This window comes from Lactuca saligna, chromosome 1 (genome assembly GCF_052625555.1).
Source record: "Lactuca saligna cultivar CGN05327 chromosome 1, ASM5262555v1, whole genome shotgun sequence".
Lineage (NCBI taxonomy): Eukaryota > Viridiplantae > Streptophyta > Magnoliopsida > Asterales > Asteraceae > Lactuca > Lactuca saligna.
The window spans coordinates 23,491,979-23,514,891 of record NC_136417.1 but is presented as its reverse complement, the minus strand read 5'-3'; the positions used below and the strand labels follow the sequence as shown (position 1 = coordinate 23,514,891).

The window sequence follows — 22,913 nt, the reverse complement described above, 5'->3', positions numbered from 1 at the left end:
AGTATCTTGTTACGTGGGTTCTTTGTCCTTATTACTAGGAGTTTTCATTCATTATCTTTTCTCTTCCATTCTCTTCATCAACTATAAAAGTGATTCAAATATTCCCTATTTTCACTTTCGACATCAAACCCTTGAACATGCTCGTGCGGTTTTGAATTTGTCTTCTGCAACCAATTATGAAGATGAAGAAGCAGCTACGACAAAGAGGAGGAAGAGCTATTCTTTATGGAACAACAAGAACAAGATCCGATCTGTTTGAATCGTTACCTGATGAGATTGTTATTGTAATTCTGTGCAAGCTCACTTCTACGGCATCTTCTCCGGCTGATTTCGTCGCTGTTCTTCTTACGTACGCTTTGGTCTAAAATATGCATACCAAATTTCTGGTGTTTTGTTAGAAATGATTGTGAACTGAAATTTGTTTATCTAATAATATATGGTTTTCCGATTTTTATTCTTGTAGATGTAAAAGGTTGAAGAAATTAGGCATGCATCCTCTGGTTTTGTCGAACGCAGGAAGCGGAGTTGTTTCCGTCACAGCTAAAAACTGGTCTGATGAGGCTCACCGGTTTTTGAAATTGTGCGTCAACGCCGGCAACAAAGAGGCGTATTATACTCTTGGAATGGTAAATAGTAATTAGTATTTGATTGAATAATGGAATTGTGGTTGTAGAAATCGATGGATTAGTTTCGTTTAGTATATATTTTTAGAGTTGTTTTGTGTTTTTTTCCTAGATCCGATTTTATTGTCTACAAAATCGAGGAAGTGGAGCGTCGTTGATGGCGAAAGCGGCGATTAATTCTCACGCGCCGGCACTGTACTCACTGGCTCTGATTCAGTTCAACGGCAGTGGAGGCAAGAAAACCGATAAGGACCTCCGAGCTGCAGTTGCTCTCTGTGCAAGAGCCGCTTATCTCGGTCACGTCGACGCCCTCAGGGAGCTCGGACACTGCCTTCAAGACGGTTACGGTGTACGGAAAGACGTCGAAGAAGGACGCCGTCTCCTCGTCCAAGCCAACGCGTGTGAACTTGCGTCCGTCCTACGCGCATTCAACATTACGCAGTCTCAACGACCGGATTTAATAGAATCAAATGGATCACCATGCCGATACGGTTCAGGCTTACCGGAGAAAAAACTCCACCCTGCGAACCGGTTTTTGATTGAGTGGTTTGGGTTGAAAGGCTGCGGCGTTCCGGGTCCGGGTCTGAGATTGTGCTCCGATGGGTGGTGTGGGAGACCGGAGACCCGAAGGAATGAGTTCAGAAGATGTTCGGGTTGTGGGATGGTGAACTACTGCTCACGTGGGTGTCAGGCGCATGATTGGAGGGTGCACCATAAGATTGAGTGCGCACCCATGGAGGAATGGAATCATGCGATTGACGGTGTGGATGAGGAACAACAGGTAACTGATGATCGGACGGTTGAGATCGACGAAATAGAAAGCGATGAACCTCTGGACTCTTCTCTATGACTATGACTACGAGATTTATTTATTTATTTATTTATTTACTTATTTTTTTTTTTTGGTACTTTCTTTTGTATTAAGATGACTTTAAGAGGACACATGAGTTTTGTGAAAGAAAGAAAATTAAGTGTCAAAGATAATGCGAAATGAGTGTTTTTAGGTAAATATTACTTACATTTCTTAAATTTATTTATTTTCTCAATAAAAATATTTATATTTCAAAATAATCCTAAATCCTTAAATATATATTTTAAAGAAAATCATAAAAATATTAATAGCTATTAACAATATAGCCACGAATTCGGAGCTGCCTCAAAATGATTAATTCAATTGTTTTATAGTATTCAAATGTAATTTTTTTGCATAAAAAATTGATTCGTTGTTTTTGTTGGTTTTCATAACAATGTTATTCTGCGGAAATTGAATATTACTTTTTATTTTAAGATGTGCTTTACTGGCTGACTCTTTCGATTACTTAATATCGTATGCCACTTAAGCGTACTTCCATCTAAGTTAGACTAACTTTGCTCCGTATGATGTATTAACGAAGTAGCAAGTAAGAAACTAAGGCTAAAGACTTCAACAAGGGAAACAAGTATGTATATTACTTTATATTCTTTATCTTACAAAACAACTCTCGACGATTTAGGCAAATGAGCACTCATAACTATTACTTCGTATGTATTAATTAAACCGTTATTATATATTTGAGTATTAACTAAACCTATAAAACATTATAATTATCATTTAAGAAATTTAATTATTAAAATAATTATTTATATCACTTAATTGAGTATTTTATTTTCTTTAAGGTCAAAACACCTAGCTTGGATTAACGGGTATCACAAAGGAGTCATGACATGTCATGGTAACATGGTGGGATACCGATGTCTCGAAAACTCGATAATTGTGTTGGTAAACATTGCGTGGGCAAAGACGGGTCAAGGCATTTCATATACAGGTCATAATGACAACATGAAGCATTGACGGGTTTGAAAACACTGTAACCACCGATCCGTCTAGAATCGGTACTCACTCCCATAAAGCGGATTTTACCCCAAATCAGATAACCTAGTTTACATTCCTCCTTCTCCAAGCTGACTTAAGCCACACTCATACTTCGATCAAAACCTATATTCTTCAGGTCCTCGATTTCTTTCTACTCCCCCCATATATATATATATATATATATATATATATATATATATATATATATATATATATATATATATATATATATATATATATATATATATATATATAAGTTTAGGTTATATGGAAAACAAAAAACCATAAAAATGCATAAAAAAATACTTAGAGATCACAATTTTTTTTTTTGAATTTTTTTTATAAAAAATCGCAGCTTTTTATAAAAATTCGCTGAAAAAAAAATAACTTTTTTTTTTGCAAAAAAAAAAAGTTATTTTTTTCAAATTTTTTTCAGCGATATTCTTCAAAAATCTGCGATTTTTTCTTATAAAATGTCAAAAAAAAGTTTTGTGATCTCTAGGTATTTTTTTTTTTATGCATTTTTATGATTTTTAGGGTTTTATTAGGGTTTTTTTGTTTTCCAAATAACCTTTCCCTATATATATATATATATATATATATATATATATATATATATATATATATATATATATATATATTCTGATTTCTACTACTCCGTAACATATTCCATCTAGAGAGTTTTCTTGGAATTTCGTCTTTATATGTATATTCAGGATGTTGTATTGCCACATAATATGAACCTTCAGAAGCATTAGGCTGAAGGATACACCATAGGAAGGAGGAGCGGGAACCTTACTTGTATCTCGGAACACAATACCGAGGGTGTGGGAAGCTAGTGCGGTAACAGGGTGAGGGAAGCCTTCCCCACATCCTCTCTCCTACTGTGATTGACCCTTTAAGTTTTTTTTTTTTTTTTCTCTTTCTTATTCTAACGGTCGAAAATGGTTAAATTATATATATATATATATATATATATATATATATATATATATATATATATATATATATATATAATCTTTTTTCAACGGTTGTAACCCAGGTGTGAGTGTGTTTTAATCCCTTTATCACCCTATAAATACCAAATCAACCCAACATAATTTCTACACATTTTTCTACATATCATCTCAAAAAAAAACTATTAAAACACGGTGTCGTCATCTTCGTCTTTCGATCTAACGGCTTAAAAGGAGGCAATATTTTTCGGTTCCATCATGAAAAAAATTGGGGCGTATTTTCAAAACCGACAAAGTCAAAGTTCATGTTCACGACCTAAAATGTGATATCCCCAATTTTTTCGGCCAAAAAATACCGATTTAATTTATGTTTTTAAAATAAAATCAGAGTAATCTTTTAAAAGAAGTTATAGAATTTGTCCCCAAAACAAAACATGATGAAAATTTATCAAAACATTTCTTAAATAAATATGTATTTTCATTATATATCAAAACCTCGGGATGTCATGTTCTGATACAGATCAAAAGCATAATCAGTACATCATAAGCCTTACAACAGTTATTTACAACTACTGACCTATAATCCAAAAATCCATTTTCATCATCCAAACTATGCTTTGGGTCTACTACTTGTAATATAAAAAAATTGAGTGGGTCAAACTTAGAAGTCTCGTAAGTATATAGGGTTTTCAACCCACAAATAATAATAATTTTATTAATTTCATTAACTAATAATTAACTTATTAATTTCATCAACCAACAATAACTTTGATTACCCGTTCCCGTTATCCTCACTTTACGTCCCTAAACACCTATCACAAGGGACCTAGCCTAAAGATCATCATCGGGATGGACACTATTGCTAAGGGGATTCCTCAGCCACACATGTCCTTAAGGCAACCATGAAGGGGATGGAGTACACCAACGAACATATAGTTCACTAACAATTACAGGTTGCGAGCCTACTAGCGTTCCACTGGACTATCTAGAAAGGTCCATGGACGTCATCAAGGCCTCTCATAATTTTAACACACACACCAACTATTTCATATACCCATGTTATATCCAACATATTTGTAGATAAAAATACATATACATTTTAAATCATTTTAAAACTTGTATAAAATATTCATTCAACACCCATCTCAAATAAGTAAACAATAAATATACACATAGGACGGATTTTGTAGAAAATACCTCATATCTATGTGTAAGATGAAATTAACTACACACTCACTTGATTTAATGATAATCGGGCAGCACTTCGTTTCTTAAAACAATCGTTTCCGATGAAACCGAGAGCTTTAATGAGAACCGGGCCTTGCGAGGGTTGAGCTTCAAACTGAAAACATAAATTTCTTGGGGTCTTCAGGCACTTCGGGACGTTCTTTGGGTGTTAGGTAGGTTCCCGGGGCTTCGGGGGGTTAAAAGCGGCTTAAAATAAAGTTTAGGATGTAAAAGCGTGCAAAAATCCAACCAAAACCGGGCGAGGCTTCGGCCGAAGGGGGGGGGGGAGAGAGAAAACATGCGACAACAGCGATAGGGAGGCAGGTGGCAGCAACGAGGGCGAAGTGGCAGGGCACGCGTTGGACACGAGGCAAGGCCGAGACACGCGTCAGCTTCAAATTGGACCTCACTTCGGTCAAATCAGCAGACGGACACGGGGATGGCTCGCATGCGAGGCGACGTGGCTGATTCCGCATGAGAAAATTTTCGGATTTTGTGCCCTGAACTTCAAAAATTCATAACTTTCGCATACGAGCTCCGTTTTCGACATTCTTTATATGCGCGTGTAGGTGAGATTATACTATACGACTTTCGTTTAGACCCCGTTGGTTAATTTTGAATTTTTTTATATTATTATTTTTAACATACCGGGACAGAAAAATTCGTTAAAAATTCATAACTTTTTCATCCGATGTGCGATTTCGTTTGTACTTTTACCGTTGTACTACTATTGACGAGACATTTGATTTTCGTTTAGGTTGTGTCGGCTAAAAATCACTCGATCTAAAATTCGAGTTTTTATTTGTCTACTTCTAAGCTGAAACTTAAAAAATCATAATTTCCTCATACGAAGTCAGATTTGAGCATATTTTTATGCAAGCTCTCGGTTTAACGAACACTACAAATATTATTTAGATCGCTAAGGCTAAAAAACAGTTTACTGTAAATTCACTTTTTACATCACACAACGTCATGTTGGTTCTGTCGCGAAACTTCAACAAGTCATAACTTATTCGTTATAACTCGGATTTCGATATTTTTTATATCTCTGGAATCCTTGTTTCAACCACTACAACTTTCTTCATTGATGTCGGGTTCATCTAGCATTTATTTTTTATGCTTATTTTTATCCTTAATTCATTAAATTATAATAATTAAGCATAAAACACATAATAATCAAATAATACATCTTTATTATTTCAAAACAAGTTACAAAGGTTGGCCTAGACTATTACATCATCATTAGTGCCTAGCCTAGAAACACAGGCGTTACATAAAACAAGAAAGCCACAGTTGTGAAGAAATCGTGAAGCCGTTCACAATCGTCTTATAGAAGATAATTTTGCAGATGACGCGGTGTTCACTAAAAAGTTTCGATGACGTTTTTGGATGAGGAAGGAGTTATTTTTACATATTGTTGACGATTTGGAAGGCCGTTTTCCGTATTTTCAATGGAAGCAGAATTCATGACACATAAAATGTTTTTCTCCAATTCAAAAATTCACATACGCAATTCGTCAATTAGCATACGACATGGGGGTAAACAAATGTGTAGAGTATTTGAGGATGTCAGAGTGTACAATGGAAGAAAGTGTGTACAAGTTCCCGAAAGTTATTACTTTGGTTTACGGAAGAAGGTATTTTCGCAAACCAGCCATCAACGATGTCCACCAATTGTACACAGTGCATGAAAATAAGCATGGGTAATTGGAAATGTTAGGTAGTATCGATTGCATGCATTGGGCTTAGGTATTATGCCCCAACACATAACGTGATCAATACATACGAGGCGACCATAGAGAATCGATGATTGTTCTAGAAGCAATCGCATCAGATGATCCTTTTATATAACATACATTCTTTGATCCATATGGTGCAAATAACGACATCAATACTCTGGATCAGTTGACGATATCCGACGACATCTACAATGGAAAGTTGCATGATGTACATTTTCAAGAAAATGAGGTAACATATAAGCGTGAGTACTAGCTTACTGATGGGAATTGGGATATAACCTATCTTATCTGTTTTTTGTGAAATTGTTCACATATCCGAACGACGAAAAAAGAAAAAGTTTAAGCATGCACAAGAGTCAGGTAGGAAGGACGTGAAACGAACATTTGATGTACCTAAGAGGCATTAGTAAGTACTAAGAGTCAGGACATTGTCATTTGAAGTGAGAATGTTGTAAGACATAATTTACGCGTGTATCATATTACATAATATGATTCTTGAAGACGAATGAAGAGTGATATGTCGATACAATAAAAACGAAGTTTTGCCAAATGTCGAATGCGTATCCATTGGTACGCAAGAGTATATGGCAAATAGAAAAGAAGAACATGATCGTGACATTCATCACGTCTTTCGTGCGGATTTTGTGGAGCACGTTTATATGGCTCACATACAGCCCCAAACAAAGTGTTGACACGATGATTTGTTTGACGAATTAAATGAAGATTCATATATTGTTGAGGGTGACGATGTCGAGGATCATGATGACGATGACGAGAATCACGATTACGTGGACGAAGATTTCGAATGATGTATTTTTTTTCAAAATAAGATATTATGTAATTCTTAATTATGTTTTTAGGTGGTTTTTTAATCTATATTGTGTTTTTTTTTTTTTTAATTTTGGTTGTTTTTTAGTTTTTTTTTTTAAATCTTGAATGTAATTATTTTAAGTAATGAAGTAGTTTAATTTTGATTAATTTTTGTATTTACTAATCATTTTTAAGAAATTATATTTATTTTTTAAATTATAAATCATAAAAATCAATTATTTTTATTTAAAAATGAAAAACAATAAAAAATAATAATTTCTGAGTAAAAAAAAAAACTAATAACACTCCAAAAAGTAAAATAATAATAATAATAATAATATACCTCTGGTCTTACTCAAATATTGCATACTTCATTACTTGTCACCTATGAACACATGATCCAGCCCTCCATCCAAATGAGCAGTTTCCGGCCCCAAATCAGATACCTAGTTCGGCCCGGTTGTAGATGGTTCATTTATAAAGGCCCATTAACGAAACCCAATAAAAAGTTAGTTAAATTTTTTTTTTGTATATGAAGTTAACTAAAAACTCGGTTGAAAAACCCAATAAAAACTTGTCACCTCACACAAAGTCCACAGTACGTCAGAACCCTCCTCAAAATCTTACTGTTGGTCTCTGTTTCTCAGCTCCCTGCTGCCGCCTCCCGCTTGCCGTCACCAGGCGAACGTCCACTGTCTGTGCCCTGCTAACGCCACAGCACTACCACTAACTGCTGCCTCCCTCCTGCGTCCTTCAGGTACAATCCCATCCAAAAATCGAATTCTACGCAATGTCTAGGATGATTTTTTAGTTATCAGTTTACATTTGATATTTTCTTTCGAGACTTCGAACAGTTTTTTTTGCTAATTACTAATTGGTAGTAGCTAATGTTTTGTTAGGTTTGCTCGTTTTTAGTTATTAATTTTTATTGGTAAATATTTCGTTAGGTTTTGTTAATTGGGATTTCGCCACTGTTACCGATGTCGATTGTTGTTGGAAAGCCTGCCACGGAAGAAGCTAACAACAAAGTGGAAGATGAAGAAGTATCAGAAGACGAAGTTGATGAAGAAGAGGATTCATGGTCATCTGATTCTGAAATCGGAGAAGCCTTGGATTATCTGGACGCCAAAGATGATTCAGGAGCAGTTGATGGAGCTCTAGTACTCAATGCAAGACGTCCAAATGCTCATGGTGGAATCCACTCGCGGCCTAACGCTTCTCCTCTCCAACCACTCTCTAATCGGAACCAGAAGTTTACTAATCATATCAGAGCTTCGCCATTAGAGGTGTATATTTACTTTTGAAATTAGTAATTATTGCTTGATATGATGTTAACAATGTGGAAGTGTATGTAAATATATTTCTGTTACAGGAGTGGGAAGGAAGATGGGATTCTGGTATGTCAAACTCTGTCACCACTGCCATACGTGAAAGTGTCAGAGGGATGGCCATTGGTAAAACTAAAACTACTGAAAAAGCTGATCGAGCAACTGTTGAACAGGTGTGTGTGTGTGTGTGTACATTCAATGCTCAATAAGATTGTTTTCTATTAGGTTTTTGTTTCTTGGTTGTAGCCTTATTATCTCTTTTGAAATGTAATCATTATTTTTCAGGCAATTGATCCTAGAACTCGTATGGTTTTATTCAAAATGTTGAATCGAGGTATTTTCCATGATATCAATGGCTGCATTTCAACTGGGAAGGAGGTATGAATAACAATTAAAAATCCCATTCCCATCTTTATCATTCATTAGCAATTTTAAGATGTATTTACTTATTACCATTTTTCTGTCAAACAGGCAAATGTTTATCATGCTACAAGATCCGATGGCCAGGAACTTGCAATCAAAGTTTACAAAACTTCTGTTCTTGTTTTCAAGTATGTCCTATGTACTAATTCTTCCACCTTCTTCAGATCATGTCACATCATATATAGTAATTACACTAATGATCTTATTACTGTTGACTACTTTAGGGATAGAGATCGATATGTACAAGGTGATTATCGATTTAGATACGGATATTGCAAGCACAACCCAAGAAAAATGGTTAAGACATGGGCTGAGAAGGAGATGAGGAATCTTATGAGGTAACATTTTTTTAATTCCCTGTGATATTTGATTAATGATAACTGATACCCCATTATAATTTTTCCCACAATGGTTTTTATAAAATACTGAATCTTTACAATAATGTTTTCTAATAACTGTTCAACTGTAGACTGAAGGCAGCTGGTATTCGTTGCCCCACCCCAATTCTTTTAAGACTCCATGTCCTGGTTATGGAGTTCATAGGTACATGATTCCATTTATGTTTTTATAATTATTTTCATGATATGCTATCAAATATTAATAAATAAAATTCTTGTGTTTTTTTTTTTTTTTTTTTTTTTTCATTTACTGAAGTTTCTTGGTATATGTTCAGGCAATACTGGATGGGCTGCACCCCGGCTTAAAGATGCTGCACTGTCGCTTGATAAGCTACGGGAAGGTTATTTTGAGGTAAGGATAATTATGTAATTTTACATTCTTACAGTTACTCATTACATGCTTTTGCAAACTTGATTATTCTTAGTGAGTATAAGTGTATAAACATTAAACAACCTTTTTGTGTATATGTATATGTAGATGATAACTTCAATGCGTGTATTATATCAAAAGTGTAAGCTAGTACATGGAGATCTTAGTGAATATAACATACTTTACCATGAGGTAAATCTTCTTGCTGTTTTGGTTATAAGCATTTTTTAAGAAATGAACAAACACCATGTGAGTGATTATTGAATATTGATATTTGTTGGTGGTAGGGTCACATGTACATCATTGATGTATCTCAATCAGTTGATCTTGATCATCCTCATGCACTTGATTTTCTGAGAGAGGATTGTGTTCACGTATCTGTAAGTTTCCTATACTGTGTTTTTAAATTAAATTAGTAATTTAGTGGGATTAATGAAATAAAAGTAATGAAATGTTGTGGGATGCAGGATTTTTTCAAGAAAGGTGGAGTAGCTGTTATGACTATCCGTGAATTGTTTGATTTTATTGTTGATCCTTCGATTAATGAAGATTCTGTGGATAGTTACTTGGAGGAGGTATATTACTATATTTATACAACAATGTTTCACCTTTTTATTAGTTTATATAACAAAGTAGTATCTTTCAATATCATTAATCAATTTCCATAAATTCAGGCTCAACAAAAAGTTTTGGCTAGAGGAGATGAGATATCTGCAGAGGAAGAAATTGCAGATGCTGTTTTTGTCCAGGTGTGCATCACTTTACTTTTACCTATAATACCAACATATTTAGTATTTACATTTTAAAGTCGATTTCTTTTCTGATTAAAGTTTTTTTTTTTTTTTGTATTATTTTTGTAGTCATACATCCCAAAGACTTTGGATAATGTGACAAATGCTGAGGAAGATGTGATACGATTGACAAGTGGGCAAGACACTGGGGATATGTATTATAAGACCATTACAGGGCTCAATCATGCACGATCTATTGAACAACAACAGCATAATGAAGCAAATCTTGAACAAAATGCCCCTGGTGGTGGTCAAACAGAAGGTTTAGACTTGCAAGATGATGATGAATCAGAGGGTGAAACAGATGATGATGATGATGATGATTTTTCTGATGATGAAAAAATGACAGCTGAGGATAAAAAGTCAGCTAGGAAAGAGAATAAGAAGAAAGTGAAAGAAGAGAAGAGAGAAGCTCGAAAGAGTAAAGTGCCGAAAGCTGTAAAGAAGAAAAAGAAGAAGTTGGCCAAAGCAAAGAAATATCGGTAGAGTTGACTTTATATATATTTAACAATTTTGATTCTGGTATATTGTAGAAAATTGATGACAGTTTTGTATTGTGACTAGAGCTTTATTTGCTTGTTTATTTATTGTTTACCGGTTTTATATCAACTGCTCTGGTGTTATTGTATAATTTGTTGTAATTTTCCTATTATTGAGTGTGTTTGTTATGTTAGACAGTAGGTGTGACCCAACTTTCTAGTAAGTCTCGACCTTTGTAGAGAGCTGGATCACACCCGGTATCTAGTGCAATAATGTATGTACTAAACAGACTTGATAATAGAAAAGTTACAAAAGATAATGCAATAAATGATTTAACTTTCTACGTTGTACCATAATCATTCGGGATATGTATTCTTTTCCTTCACATTGAATGTGTAATTTAGCATGTATATATAGGGTTGCCAACAATTTGAAAGCATAGGCTCAACAATATCAACTTAACATCAAACTTGACCTAATAGCTCCAATTATCTTTTTGATCCAAGTTCGAGGTGATTTGTAGGTTCTAATTCAACTTAAAAAGGTTCATATCAAAAGCATGCTTTGACAAGTCAAACTATTAGGCTAAAGGAAGTGGTAACATACCATATCAGATTTTTTTTTTTATGCTTTCATTAGATTTTTTTGAAGCCACATAGGTTGTCAGTGTGTTAGCATCCAAAATGTAAAAAGGTAGGAAGTGGTAATTTGTTAGTTTAATAAGTTTTAGAAAAAAAAATTAAAAAAAAGTATAAACTTAGATAAGCCAATAAGAACACAGTATTAATGTTCCTCTCTCCTCTCTCAGCGAGGCTGATAGCATTTTAAAGGGGGTTTGTTTACCACCTTTAGCACTTCATTGTCGAGGGTTTTAGCATGCCCAATCCCTTCAGCCTTAAGATTATATTAAATAGGGCAAAGTTGTCATATATTTGTTTCGTTTTGCGGTTTAACCATTTATATTTTGTGTACTCTATTAAAATTCTATAATATTTTGAAAAGAAAAAGACGAATAGTCAAAAGAACGATGTGTCGGTATATGTTTTGTAGTAGGTCCCACACTATAAATAAATAAAAAAAATCATCACAAAATCGTATAAAAAAGTAAAAAACCGAAAGCATATTATTATAGGCCCAAAAAGTAAAATTACAAATACTTTAAGTGTGCAAAATTCTTCCTAAAAATAATACAAAAAAAAAAAAAATCAAATGACTTTACCGGATTTAACAAAATTTTCTAATTCCAAGAATATTTTCTAATAAAGACATTTTAACAAAACAAAAAAAAAATACAAAAAAATATTACGAATGCCAAATCAGACAATTCTGTTAAAATTGAGTGAATACGTGGGAAAAAATGTGTGTGATGATTTTTTTTCGAACAATAAGGTTGTGGGTAGTGATCACTACCAACCCATTGAAAAAATGGCACCACCTCTGTGCCACGTCAGGTTCACTACCAACCCACCACCAACTCAATACACATAGGAAATGGTCACAACTCCAAAATTATCTATTTTTTTTATTTTTTACTTTTTTATGATTAAATTAAATAAAAACATAATTTAAAACATGAATATATATTTTAAAAACACAGAATAATAAAACCATATATATATATATATATATATATATATATATATATATATATATATATATATATATATATATATATATATATATATATATATATATATATATATAGAGAGAGAGAGAGAGAGAGAGAGAGAGAGAGAGAGCTGAAGGCTTAATTTCAAGAGTATAATGAGAAACAAAGATACATTTTCAGGGACCATATATGTAACTACAAATTAAAAGAAAATAGATGAAAGTTTGCTGCATTAGTGATTGTGTGTCTTGGCTACTCTTTGCACTCACGCTACATCACACCACACCCAAGTCACCAAACCTTAGGGTGGTGTTCACTAGTCTTCTGGGATGTTATATAGGATTTTACGAGTGGTTTGTATTCCACTCCTCTTAGCCTAATAAGGTATGATGAGTTATTTTTTTATTATTTTTTTAATAGAATAAAAACGTTTTAATAAAAGTACAAATAAAATATAAGTTGTTGAATTACGAAACCGATGAAATTTAATGATTTTTATATAATTTCTTTTGTTAAATATTATTCCGTTTGTCCCATATATATATATATATATATATATATATATATATATATATATATATATATATATATATATATATATATATATGGAAAATAATTTTAAGATGAAAAAAATACCTAATTATAGTTTTAAAAGCTTGGAGATGTTTCGAGACTACTAGAGTACTAGTAATCAGCAATCATCAATTTTGATGAGTATGTCATCGTCTTTAGTTTGACAAAGCTTAAAAAATGAGCCTTTTAATTTATTACGGGTTTCATCCCGGTATAAATCAAAAAAGTGTTTAGATAAGGGTAAATATCACCGTAACCCAACAAACTTACGTATTTTTGGTTTAAAAGATCCTTTATCTTATTTTTTTTGCTTTCTAAGGGCATCAACTTGTGTTTTACCTACTAAATTATGTAAACAACCCATTATAACCGGTTAGATTTGTCAAATAGGTTAAAAAAAGATGACATGTAGCCTCGTCAGCAACACTTAGAGCCTAGTAGACTTCTGCCTCGTCAACAACTTTGGGGATTTATCTAAGCACTACCTGACACTTTTTCTTACCTATAAAAACGTTTTCACCTTTTTTCTTCTATCTTTTCCAAAATTGGGAAATGGAAAAAACTTTATTCCATTAACAATGGTGGCCTTTAATTTCCACAACGTGCCCAGGTTTTGAAGCTTCCCGATTTCCGGAGGAACTTCACTAAAGAGACCACAGTTGGCAGCGTTGGAAGTTTGTTAAGTTTTCGATTTTGGGAGGGATAGAGCCTGTGAGTTCGTTCGCAGGTGACACCGAACCAAGTACAGTGGCTGGTAGAAGGGTCCCAGGTGGAAAGGGAGGACTGAGGGTCGTAAATGATGGCGGATTTGAGGGAAATTAGTGCTCGGTATTCCGACAATTGACCTGATTTGGCAGCGAATGAGTTGGGAATGCACTATAACAACAGTAAAAAGGAAGCGAATCCTCATCTTGTGGTCAATTTTTCTCTCTCTCACACACTAGTTATTTCAGAGAAAGAAATGGGGGAGATGAAGAAGGGTGGGTGAAGAATCAGGGAAGGAGTAGAAAGAGAGTGATATCATAGTGTGTGATCCGGATGAAAATAGTTATAACTTTTATACTCCTTTTTCTTTTTCTAAATAGGTAAATTGCGTCACCGTCGTCGATCAGATTTGATGTTCATGATTAGAGCTGGTTGAAATTGGAAGGCAGAGAACAGAGTGGAGAATCGTCGTCGATTAAGATTGACGTTCATGATTAGGTTACTCTGTCAATAACAAAAAAGATGAAGAACAGAGCGAAGAATGTTGATTGAAATCGAAAGAGACACCATTGCTATCTTTTCTGATTTAAACCTTTGATTTGTTGTGATGCAATTCATACGTGATTATTGGTTTTCTCTTAAACGAGAAGCAGATGGAGTCTTCGTTGATTTCATGGTCATCGCTATTGAATTTAGGGTTATTGTAGGTCTTGTATCGTATCAATTGAGGGGGGACTTTAATAATTGAATTTGCATATTAAACCTGTTAACTAGGAAGGGGTTCACCGGATGAGCCATTTATTTTTTTCAGAAGGACATTTAAATCTAAAGAATATGAATTTGTACCCTTAGAATGAAAAAAATAAGATAATGGATCTTTTAAACCAAAACATATAAGTTTGTTGGGTTGCAATAACATTTTCGTATTAGATAAAAAACAATTTATAGGGTTGCTCTAATAAATAAAAAAATGAAACTCCTTATTTAACCGAATAAATAAGTTATAAGTAAAAAAGTATAGGTTCTAAGCTTTGCCAAAGGCACTCGAGCAAACTGCAAATGTCAAATTCAATGGATTTACAGGCGGAAACCCTAGAAGGTAACCAAGACATCGATCATCAAAGCCTTGACTACGACATCGACGCAGCAGATGATTTCGAAACACTGGCTCGAACATGGCTTTCCACGCTTCCTGCAGACAAGTCTCTAAACCCTTCCGAAGTCGAAACTTGGCTTCAATCCAACAATTCCTCCTTACCCGATCACATCAAATCAATGCCTCTATCAGATGTATGCCAGATGTTTACTTCGTTTTTAAACGATGGAAATCTCTCCAATGAGGTAGTCATTTTTTATTCACTATCCTGTTATCATAGCATGTGTAAGCAAACTTCCGGCATTATCCCGAAATCGGGGATGTTTTAACTTGTTATGAATTCAATAATGAAAATTCACCATTGAATACGTTTTTGTTTTTGTAAATTGGATCTAGCTAGTGCCACTTCAGAAAAATAGCAATTCTATGACTGTAGATTTCAAATGTGTTCCTTTTCAACTTCAATAGTGTTTCAATTGCAATTTATATGCTGTTAAATGGCAATTGTAGTGATAGAGATTTTCTGTTGTGGTAGGAAAAAGATCCTAATCATGCTCGTTTCCAGCGTAGTGATCAGTGGAAGCCTATTTATTCATGGTTAGAAACATTAAAGACAGAGGAGGTAATCAAGTCAAAAGAAATTATAGATTGGCTTACTGAGAACCCAGAGATCAGAGATGATTTGTCTGCAAGACATTCCCGTTATCACCTAATGCACTACATTAAAAAATGCCACATGAAAATTCTCAAGAGAAAAGAGAAGAAGAAGGTAAAAGTTATATTCTCATATTGCTTTTAAAATTTTTTCACTTGTTCATCTGGACATCATTCATCATTAATAGAGTAGATGTTGGTGATATCCATTTTTAGAGTTCATTAGATCCTTTACACTCCAAAAGCTTTTAAACAAGAATTTGGTAAAGATTCAATGGTATCTTTTTTGCTTGAACAACTTCATTTTAAGTTTCTTAAAGTAGGTATGAGAGATGTGTTTTACACTTTCACTTTGCAGGGATTGCATGCTACCATCAAAACAACTTCTCCAAGTCCAAAATCTCACAAGATTGAGGAAAATAAATCTCCAGTTGTGCTTCCAAGTATGTAACTTGCATTTATACCCTAATTTTTTTTTATTATTCTATTATATTATGTATTTAATGTAGTGTTACTTACTATATATAATTTATGATTGGGAAATTTGGTAGGTAGCAGTGTGACCAAGCTGCCCAAGGATAGCCCCATATACATAGTCAAAAGAAATGAAGCTTTTCGAAAATATGAGATGTGAGATTCTTTTCTCATCTTTTTTTATATTTCTTTATGCTTTATGGAATACTTATTAAAAAATATGTATAAATTGTATTTGATAAATTGTGTTTGCAGTTTAATAGAAATGGAGAAACAGCTTGCCACCTTCTTCCAAAATCAAGAAGTCACAAATGTTGTAGCAGCACCATGATGATCGTAGGATAGCATCATGTCATGTACATGACCCCAAATATTGTAGAAAGTCAAAGAATTCACTCGACTTTTAAGTTGATATTATTAACATCATCAGTTTCATCCAAAAATTTAAATCGTAACTTACAATTTTAATTCTAATGTGCAAAAGTTAAAAACATAATTAAAATCTTATGTTTATGAAGTAATGCATTGAAAACTTGGGCATCGACAAATGAATAACCTTTACTTTTTTTTTGTCACAAACATTGAAAGCTGAGAACCTTTTAAAGTGTTTTTTTGGATGATTGACATTTAAAATAATTTTATATAATAACAGATGATTTTGTAAGACCGTTTCCTCCAATTTGTTGTTTTTATAGATACGTCATATTTCTAAAAAAAGCGTTAGAATAAATAAATAAACATTACAATACACTATATTCAAAGGCGTAGACATGACAATACATTCTATTTAACATTTGTTTTAATCTCATCATAAAACATTTTGATAACATGTTACTTGTTGTTACTTTGTCATGTCTACGTATTTCGAGACATATTTCATTAATTCTTTTTGCAGATTGTTGCAAGATCTCTTTTATGCACATACACAAACACTGCTACAAATAGACAAAAAAAAAAAAAAAATACAGTATAAAAATGGTAAAGTTATCAAGTACCGTATAAAAGCAAAATATGATAATAATACTATATGATTACTATGTTTTATTAATCACGGTGTCATTCTAACCCTCTTAACAAAATTTTGATGATATGGGTTGATATAAAAGGATCTCTTATTAATGAATATTTAATAGATTTGATTAAGTAATCAACATATGACAATATCTGAAATGAAAATGTGATTAAAAGATCATGAAAATTGAAAAACCTAGGCATATCTAGAAAAATCATCCGCATAGAGTGGATTCGGCAAAAAACACCGATACAAATAGCAATGTAGCTAATAATCACTTTGTTCTTGTTGATGATTTGATAGACATCCTTGCAGCTTATGGTATAACCGTCTTTAACAGTTTGAGTTAAGAGTGTAAGTGCGCGGTCGTACGGGACCTCGAATTGTAAGGGGCATCCGATTGAAAATTTTATTTAATAAGAAGAAAATAACAATAATATATTAATTAAAGTATAATTGGATGTTATAAATCCCATTTATATTATTAACAATAAAAATTATGTTTGTTAAAGTAGTGGATTTTTTTTTTTGTCTTTAGCACTAAAAATTATGTTTGTTAAAGCAGTTGATTTTTTTTTATTATTTTTATTATTTTTATTTTTTATTTTTTAGCACTAAAAAGTTTCTTTAATAATATTTTACAAAATGGTATTAGGCTTTAATTTATTTTTTGCACCGGGTCTCCAAAATCTTTGAGCCGGACCTGATAGTTACAAGTGACAATACTTATAACTTTGTGATTTGAAAATTGTAATTGTTCGGTTGAGAGATTGGTTTGATGATGTTATTGTCTTCTTTCATTTTCATTATTTATTTACTTTCTTTCCTTTTGATTTCTTTTTAGCTTCACTTTTCATATTATCAATACTCACATCATAATTTACAATAACATAGGTTATTAGGAAGATATATATTTTGAAAATACTCATTTCACATATCAAACATAGGATCTTCCAAAATATTCTTCGCTCTCAAGATATTCTTACTTTCAAAGCATTCTTTCAAAATATTACTTTAAAAAACATTTAATACTTTTATTTCAAATCATTTCATAGATCAAAACGTTGCATTTCATTACCATAAAATCATTTTTCCATGTACCACAAGGTGGAAAAATGCCAACACATATTCACCTCAATCACACGAAGGCTAGTTAGTCCTATTCTAGTTCTATTCTTTTGAGCAACACTCTCAAACACCACCTATATAACAAGTAAATATCAATCAAAATGACCAAAATACTCCTCAAAGATTCAATTACTAAATTTTATTTCTTCAACTCGTTCCTTATAAAAAACTATGAAGGTAGGCGAAAACTGCACGTAAGTCTGAGTCCGTATGCAAAAGTTATAAAGAAAATACTAAAGTTCAGATTTTTGGTCTAGCTAGGTACTCTGACGTTTGTGCGCGGGCTGTATGCCTGACCACGTGGGTCACGTTCGGTACAGCCCAAACACCCTAACAAACTCACTTTTTGAGTCTTAAACTTGCTTGGATGGTTTTGGTCTTTTAAGTAACCAATTGTGACACTTTTAAAGGTTTCCAAACACTACTAGAGGACGTTTTATCATGTTAAAACATTCAACTTAATTCATTAAGTCTTCAATCAAAATGTTGAGTTCATAATGCTTATACACACTCAGATGAAAGGGTTAAGAGCTCAAGTTGCTCAAAAACACTCTTTAACCAATATGACTTATTCCCAAATTATTTAATACATCATCGGGTGTTATCAAGTACGTAAAACCACAATTAGTCTCATTGCAAGTACTTAATACAACTATGGAGTCCTTAGTTTTGTTATATGTTTCCCAAGTTGCCATTTGGGCTAAAACAATCACTAAATCTAGAACCTTACCAACTGAGTAATCTCTTTAGTCAATAGTATATTTTACCAATTTGACACATTTGTCCCTTTAACTTGTAACATTCCAAAAATCATGATTTTTTTTTTATTTTAATTTAATAGAAACCATTGTTTTCAACCCAAAACCATATCAAATCAACTGTCAACTGCAAATACTCTCAATATCAAAGCATCGCAAAATCTACCAAAACATATCATCGAAGGATGTGTCTGGTTACGCCTTAGCCTTGCCCCGTTCATCCGAAGTACCTAAAATATAAAGTTGAATCAGTAAGCCAAAGCTTAGTGAGTTCCCTCAAAGTACCACCACACAACATATAACAACATGCATGTTGGGTCCACAACTTACATAACGGATTACCCCTGAATCCTTAATTCCATTATATGTTTCCCAAATTGCCCTTTGGGCCAAAACAATCACTAAATCTAGAACCTTACTAACCAAGGCATCCCTTTAGTCAATATATTTTACCAATTTGACACTTTTGGCCCTTTAACTTGTAACATTCCAAAAATCATGATTTTTTTTTTCATTTTAATTTAATAGAAACCATTATTTTCAATCCAAAACCATATCAAATCAACTGTCAAATACAAATACTCCCAAGATCAATGCATCATAAATATCCCAAAATATATCATCGAAGGATGTGTACGATCACGTTTTCGCCTTGTACCGGTCATCCGAAGTACCTGAAACATAAAGTTGTATCTTTAAGCCAAAACTTAGTGAGTTCCCCTAAAGTACCACCACACAACATATAACAACATGTATGTTGGTTCCACAACTTATAGACTGGATTACCCATGAGTCCACATCATGAGTCTAGTTTGCCTTTAGGCCCACAACTCATGTTTACGTTACTCCCGAGCCCGCAACATAAGTCTGGATTGGCAGTTGGGCCCACAATTTATGTCTGGCTTGCTCCTAGGTTTATTTGCTTCTGTACAAAGCAGTAACGCCTCAACCCAATCATACTATGTCAACATATACATAACAAATATCATATAACAGTAATAGATAATTATATAACCAGTCAACATGCTAACATGCAGATCTACAAATCACTATTACATAACAACATCCTATATACCAGGACTCAGTACCAATAAATCAATTCATCATAACAACGTCCTCTAACTAGGATACATAACTCAGTGGACTAGCATTGGTGCCTTCGACCCACAAGTACAGTGAGGAAAACTCACATCTCAGTCTGAACAATAGCTAAATAAATCTCTGCTCTGAATATTGGTTCTACCCGTTATTTATTAATTAGTTCATGGCCAAACTAAACATATAATTAAAATACCTAAAATACCCTTAGGTCAAAATTAGCCAAACCCTAGTCAAGGTCAAATGTCAACAAAATCAATCGAGTTAACTCAACTGAGTATGTTAGGCGTACTCAGCTATACACAGGGCGTACTCAGTCTTGACCATGTAATCGAGGCACTGACCGCATACACGTAGCGTACCATTTGGTACTCCCAACTATGCATCTAGCCACTTCTCCTTCTTATTAAGAGCTTCATCCTTAAGCTCTTTTGCTCATATTCCAGATCTAGACTTCAACTTACGTCCTTAACCATAAAGTTTCTAACTTTATGGTATAGCATGGCTAAAAAGTTCCCAATAAAGAAACCCTAACTACTTAACCTATTTAGACCTTGTAACTAATGCATGGAAGAAAACTAACCATCAATATTACATTTTTATGCTTCTAAATGCTCCAAAACGTCCGGAAGGACAACTTATATGGATTAGAGTAATCCATACTCATAATACCAAGCTTATGGGACTAAAAGAACACCATTTTATGACTAAAAAAGATCTAAACAACACTTAACCAAGTCTACAATTTTTTTTACCTCCAAATGATGCCAAGTTATGATGTGATTCTGGATTCAAAGTGCCCCAATTCTCCAAGATGATATTCCCTTATTCCTTCCTCCTTCAAGGTCACCAAAATACACTCAAAGGCTCACAAATGCTCTTAAATTGATTAGGGTTTGCAAAAAAGGTCGAAATGAGTTTGAAGGCTGATGGAAGGGACGAGACTTGGGACTTAAGGATGTTTAATAGGGTCTAAACCTAAAAATTTGGGTTTGAGGTTTTGGCACGTATGCCCAGTGTACGTGAGCTCCGCCCAGTATTTACAAAAATGTAACTATGAGCCATTTTGCAACACTTCTCATACACAAGGGCTAAAATGCTAATGATCTTCATACTTGGGGTTAAATTTTGAAATACCTCATCATTAGGATGTTACATAACTTTTAAAATGTTATTATTTTTACTTCTAACTTTCTAAACTTCATATCAACTATGATATGATTATCCCTTGATGATTTATCTGTATAAATAATTTTAATTAATTTACTTTATTAATTTAATAACCTATTATTAAATTTTTAGATGTTACGGATGATGTGCATATTTGTTAGGTCTTCGATTCATTATATTTAACACTTTACTTAAAAAATCATGAATATATCCTTTTTTAAAAGTGATTCATATTTATAAAAAAAAAATTAGAAAAGCCCTTAATATTAAAAAAATATACAAATTTTTTTTTGACCGGATCAAATTGGTTATTAGGGTTTTACAAGCTTACATTGACAATTTATTGATATGACATTTATGTGGCAAATATATGTCTATATAAGCAAAAATGATGCATTATTTTTTATTTTGTTTTTTTAACTGATCAATATATTTCATTCATATCATAAGCTCTTTATCAGTTTCAAGACAAGCATTGATAATCACAAAACTCTTGAAGGTGAAATTCTACTTCTTAGTTGTGGAGTTCTAGCAAGAATATTAACAACTCGAACAAAGATCAACCCAACTGAAAGTTGTAAAGATTCCATAATTTTCAGTAAAAACTGCTCGAATCTGAGAGTTAATATTATAATTTGAATAAGTTATATGGTTTATGTGTAGTATGCAACAAAGAATTCTTATATTATCAAGGGAAATCGACCCTATACTAAGAGATATGTATTACAAAAAAACTATTTATCGTTTCCAATTTTTGGTTGCATCCTACACATCAATCCATATAATTAGTTAAATTACAACAAAAACAGTTTCAAGTTTTAATTTGGAAATTAGACTATCTTTAAAATTTTCTAAATTGTTAATTTGTGTCCAAGAGGTCCATCTTCTTACTTGAACTTCACAACTATATAGTAATTTTCTATCTTCGAGGTTCTCTTTGTTCAAATATATTGTGCTTGAAGATGATAAAAAGCTCATGAAAGATGTCAATCAAATGGTGAAGAAGGGAAAACCTAACTAATGCATCAATCTTTGTTTATATGGACATGTATAATGTATTTACCACAAAAATGTCACATGAATATTTTTTTTCCATATAAACTTGTAAAAACATGTTAATTTAAAAGGAAAAGGAAAATAATGTCATTTGTTGATACAAGGTTGAAAAATGTATGATTTCTTCCCACAAGTTAAATGTTTTTATTTATTTATTATAATTATATTATAATATTATTATTTGAAATAGCAATAGGAAAAAGGAAAAATAAATGAAAAAGGAAATGGATTTGGAGGCGCAATCCGACCTTTGAATCCTCCATCAAACGGAGATTTCATGGTTTGCGGCCGGGCCTACCACCTCCGACTAATACCAGTGCTTGTAATTACAAGACGGTCATATCAAGGTCACCTTGGCTTTCTTCTAACTTTTGGTTTATCAATGCCGTCCACATCGACAAAGACTCAATGCCAACTCAACAAAAATCAAAAATAATTCTAGCGTTACGTAAATCAAATTGGTAACTGCATTGAAATTGCGTTACTACTTACTACTGATGTTGACCTTATTTACAGTGGGGGTTGTATTTATTTTGATTTTTGACAATATTAATCTGAATTCTGAAGGATGGAGTTAGGTACA

At 33.1% G+C, this 22,913-nt stretch overlaps 3 protein-coding genes across 3 annotated transcripts; all 3 read left to right on the top strand.

Moving 5' to 3' along the window:
* Window positions 1-13: 13 nt before the first annotated feature.
* LOC145048715 (HCP-like superfamily protein with MYND-type zinc finger) lies at window positions 14-1,576 on the top strand. Its single transcript, XM_078997304.1, has 3 exons — window positions 14-349; window positions 464-626; window positions 736-1,576. The coding sequence occupies exons 1-3, from the start codon at window positions 177-179 to the stop codon at window positions 1,471-1,473; spliced, it is 1,074 nt and encodes a 357-aa protein (XP_078853430.1). The 5' UTR covers window positions 14-176; the 3' UTR covers window positions 1,474-1,576.
* A 6,203-nt stretch (window positions 1,577-7,779) lies between these two features.
* LOC145028764 (uncharacterized) lies at window positions 7,780-11,126 on the top strand. The gene is made up of 13 exons (XM_078977508.1): window positions 7,780-7,964; window positions 8,155-8,493; window positions 8,580-8,708; window positions 8,821-8,913; window positions 9,007-9,086; window positions 9,183-9,296; window positions 9,428-9,501; window positions 9,632-9,708; window positions 9,835-9,918; window positions 10,014-10,106; window positions 10,194-10,301; window positions 10,401-10,475; window positions 10,587-11,126. The coding sequence occupies exons 2-13, from the start codon at window positions 8,188-8,190 to the stop codon at window positions 11,001-11,003; spliced, it is 1,650 nt and encodes a 549-aa protein (XP_078833634.1). The 5' UTR covers window positions 7,780-7,964; window positions 8,155-8,187; the 3' UTR covers window positions 11,004-11,126.
* Window positions 11,127-14,908: 3,782 nt separating this feature from the next.
* LOC145028776 (ribonucleoside-diphosphate reductase subunit beta) lies at window positions 14,909-16,582 on the top strand. The gene is made up of 5 exons (XM_078977515.1): window positions 14,909-15,225; window positions 15,516-15,749; window positions 15,993-16,077; window positions 16,186-16,264; window positions 16,364-16,582. Exons 1-5 carry the CDS (start codon window positions 14,944-14,946, stop codon window positions 16,437-16,439), a joined length of 756 nt encoding a protein of 251 aa, XP_078833641.1. The 5' UTR covers window positions 14,909-14,943; the 3' UTR covers window positions 16,440-16,582.
* The last annotated feature ends 6,331 nt before the right edge of the window (window positions 16,583-22,913 follow it).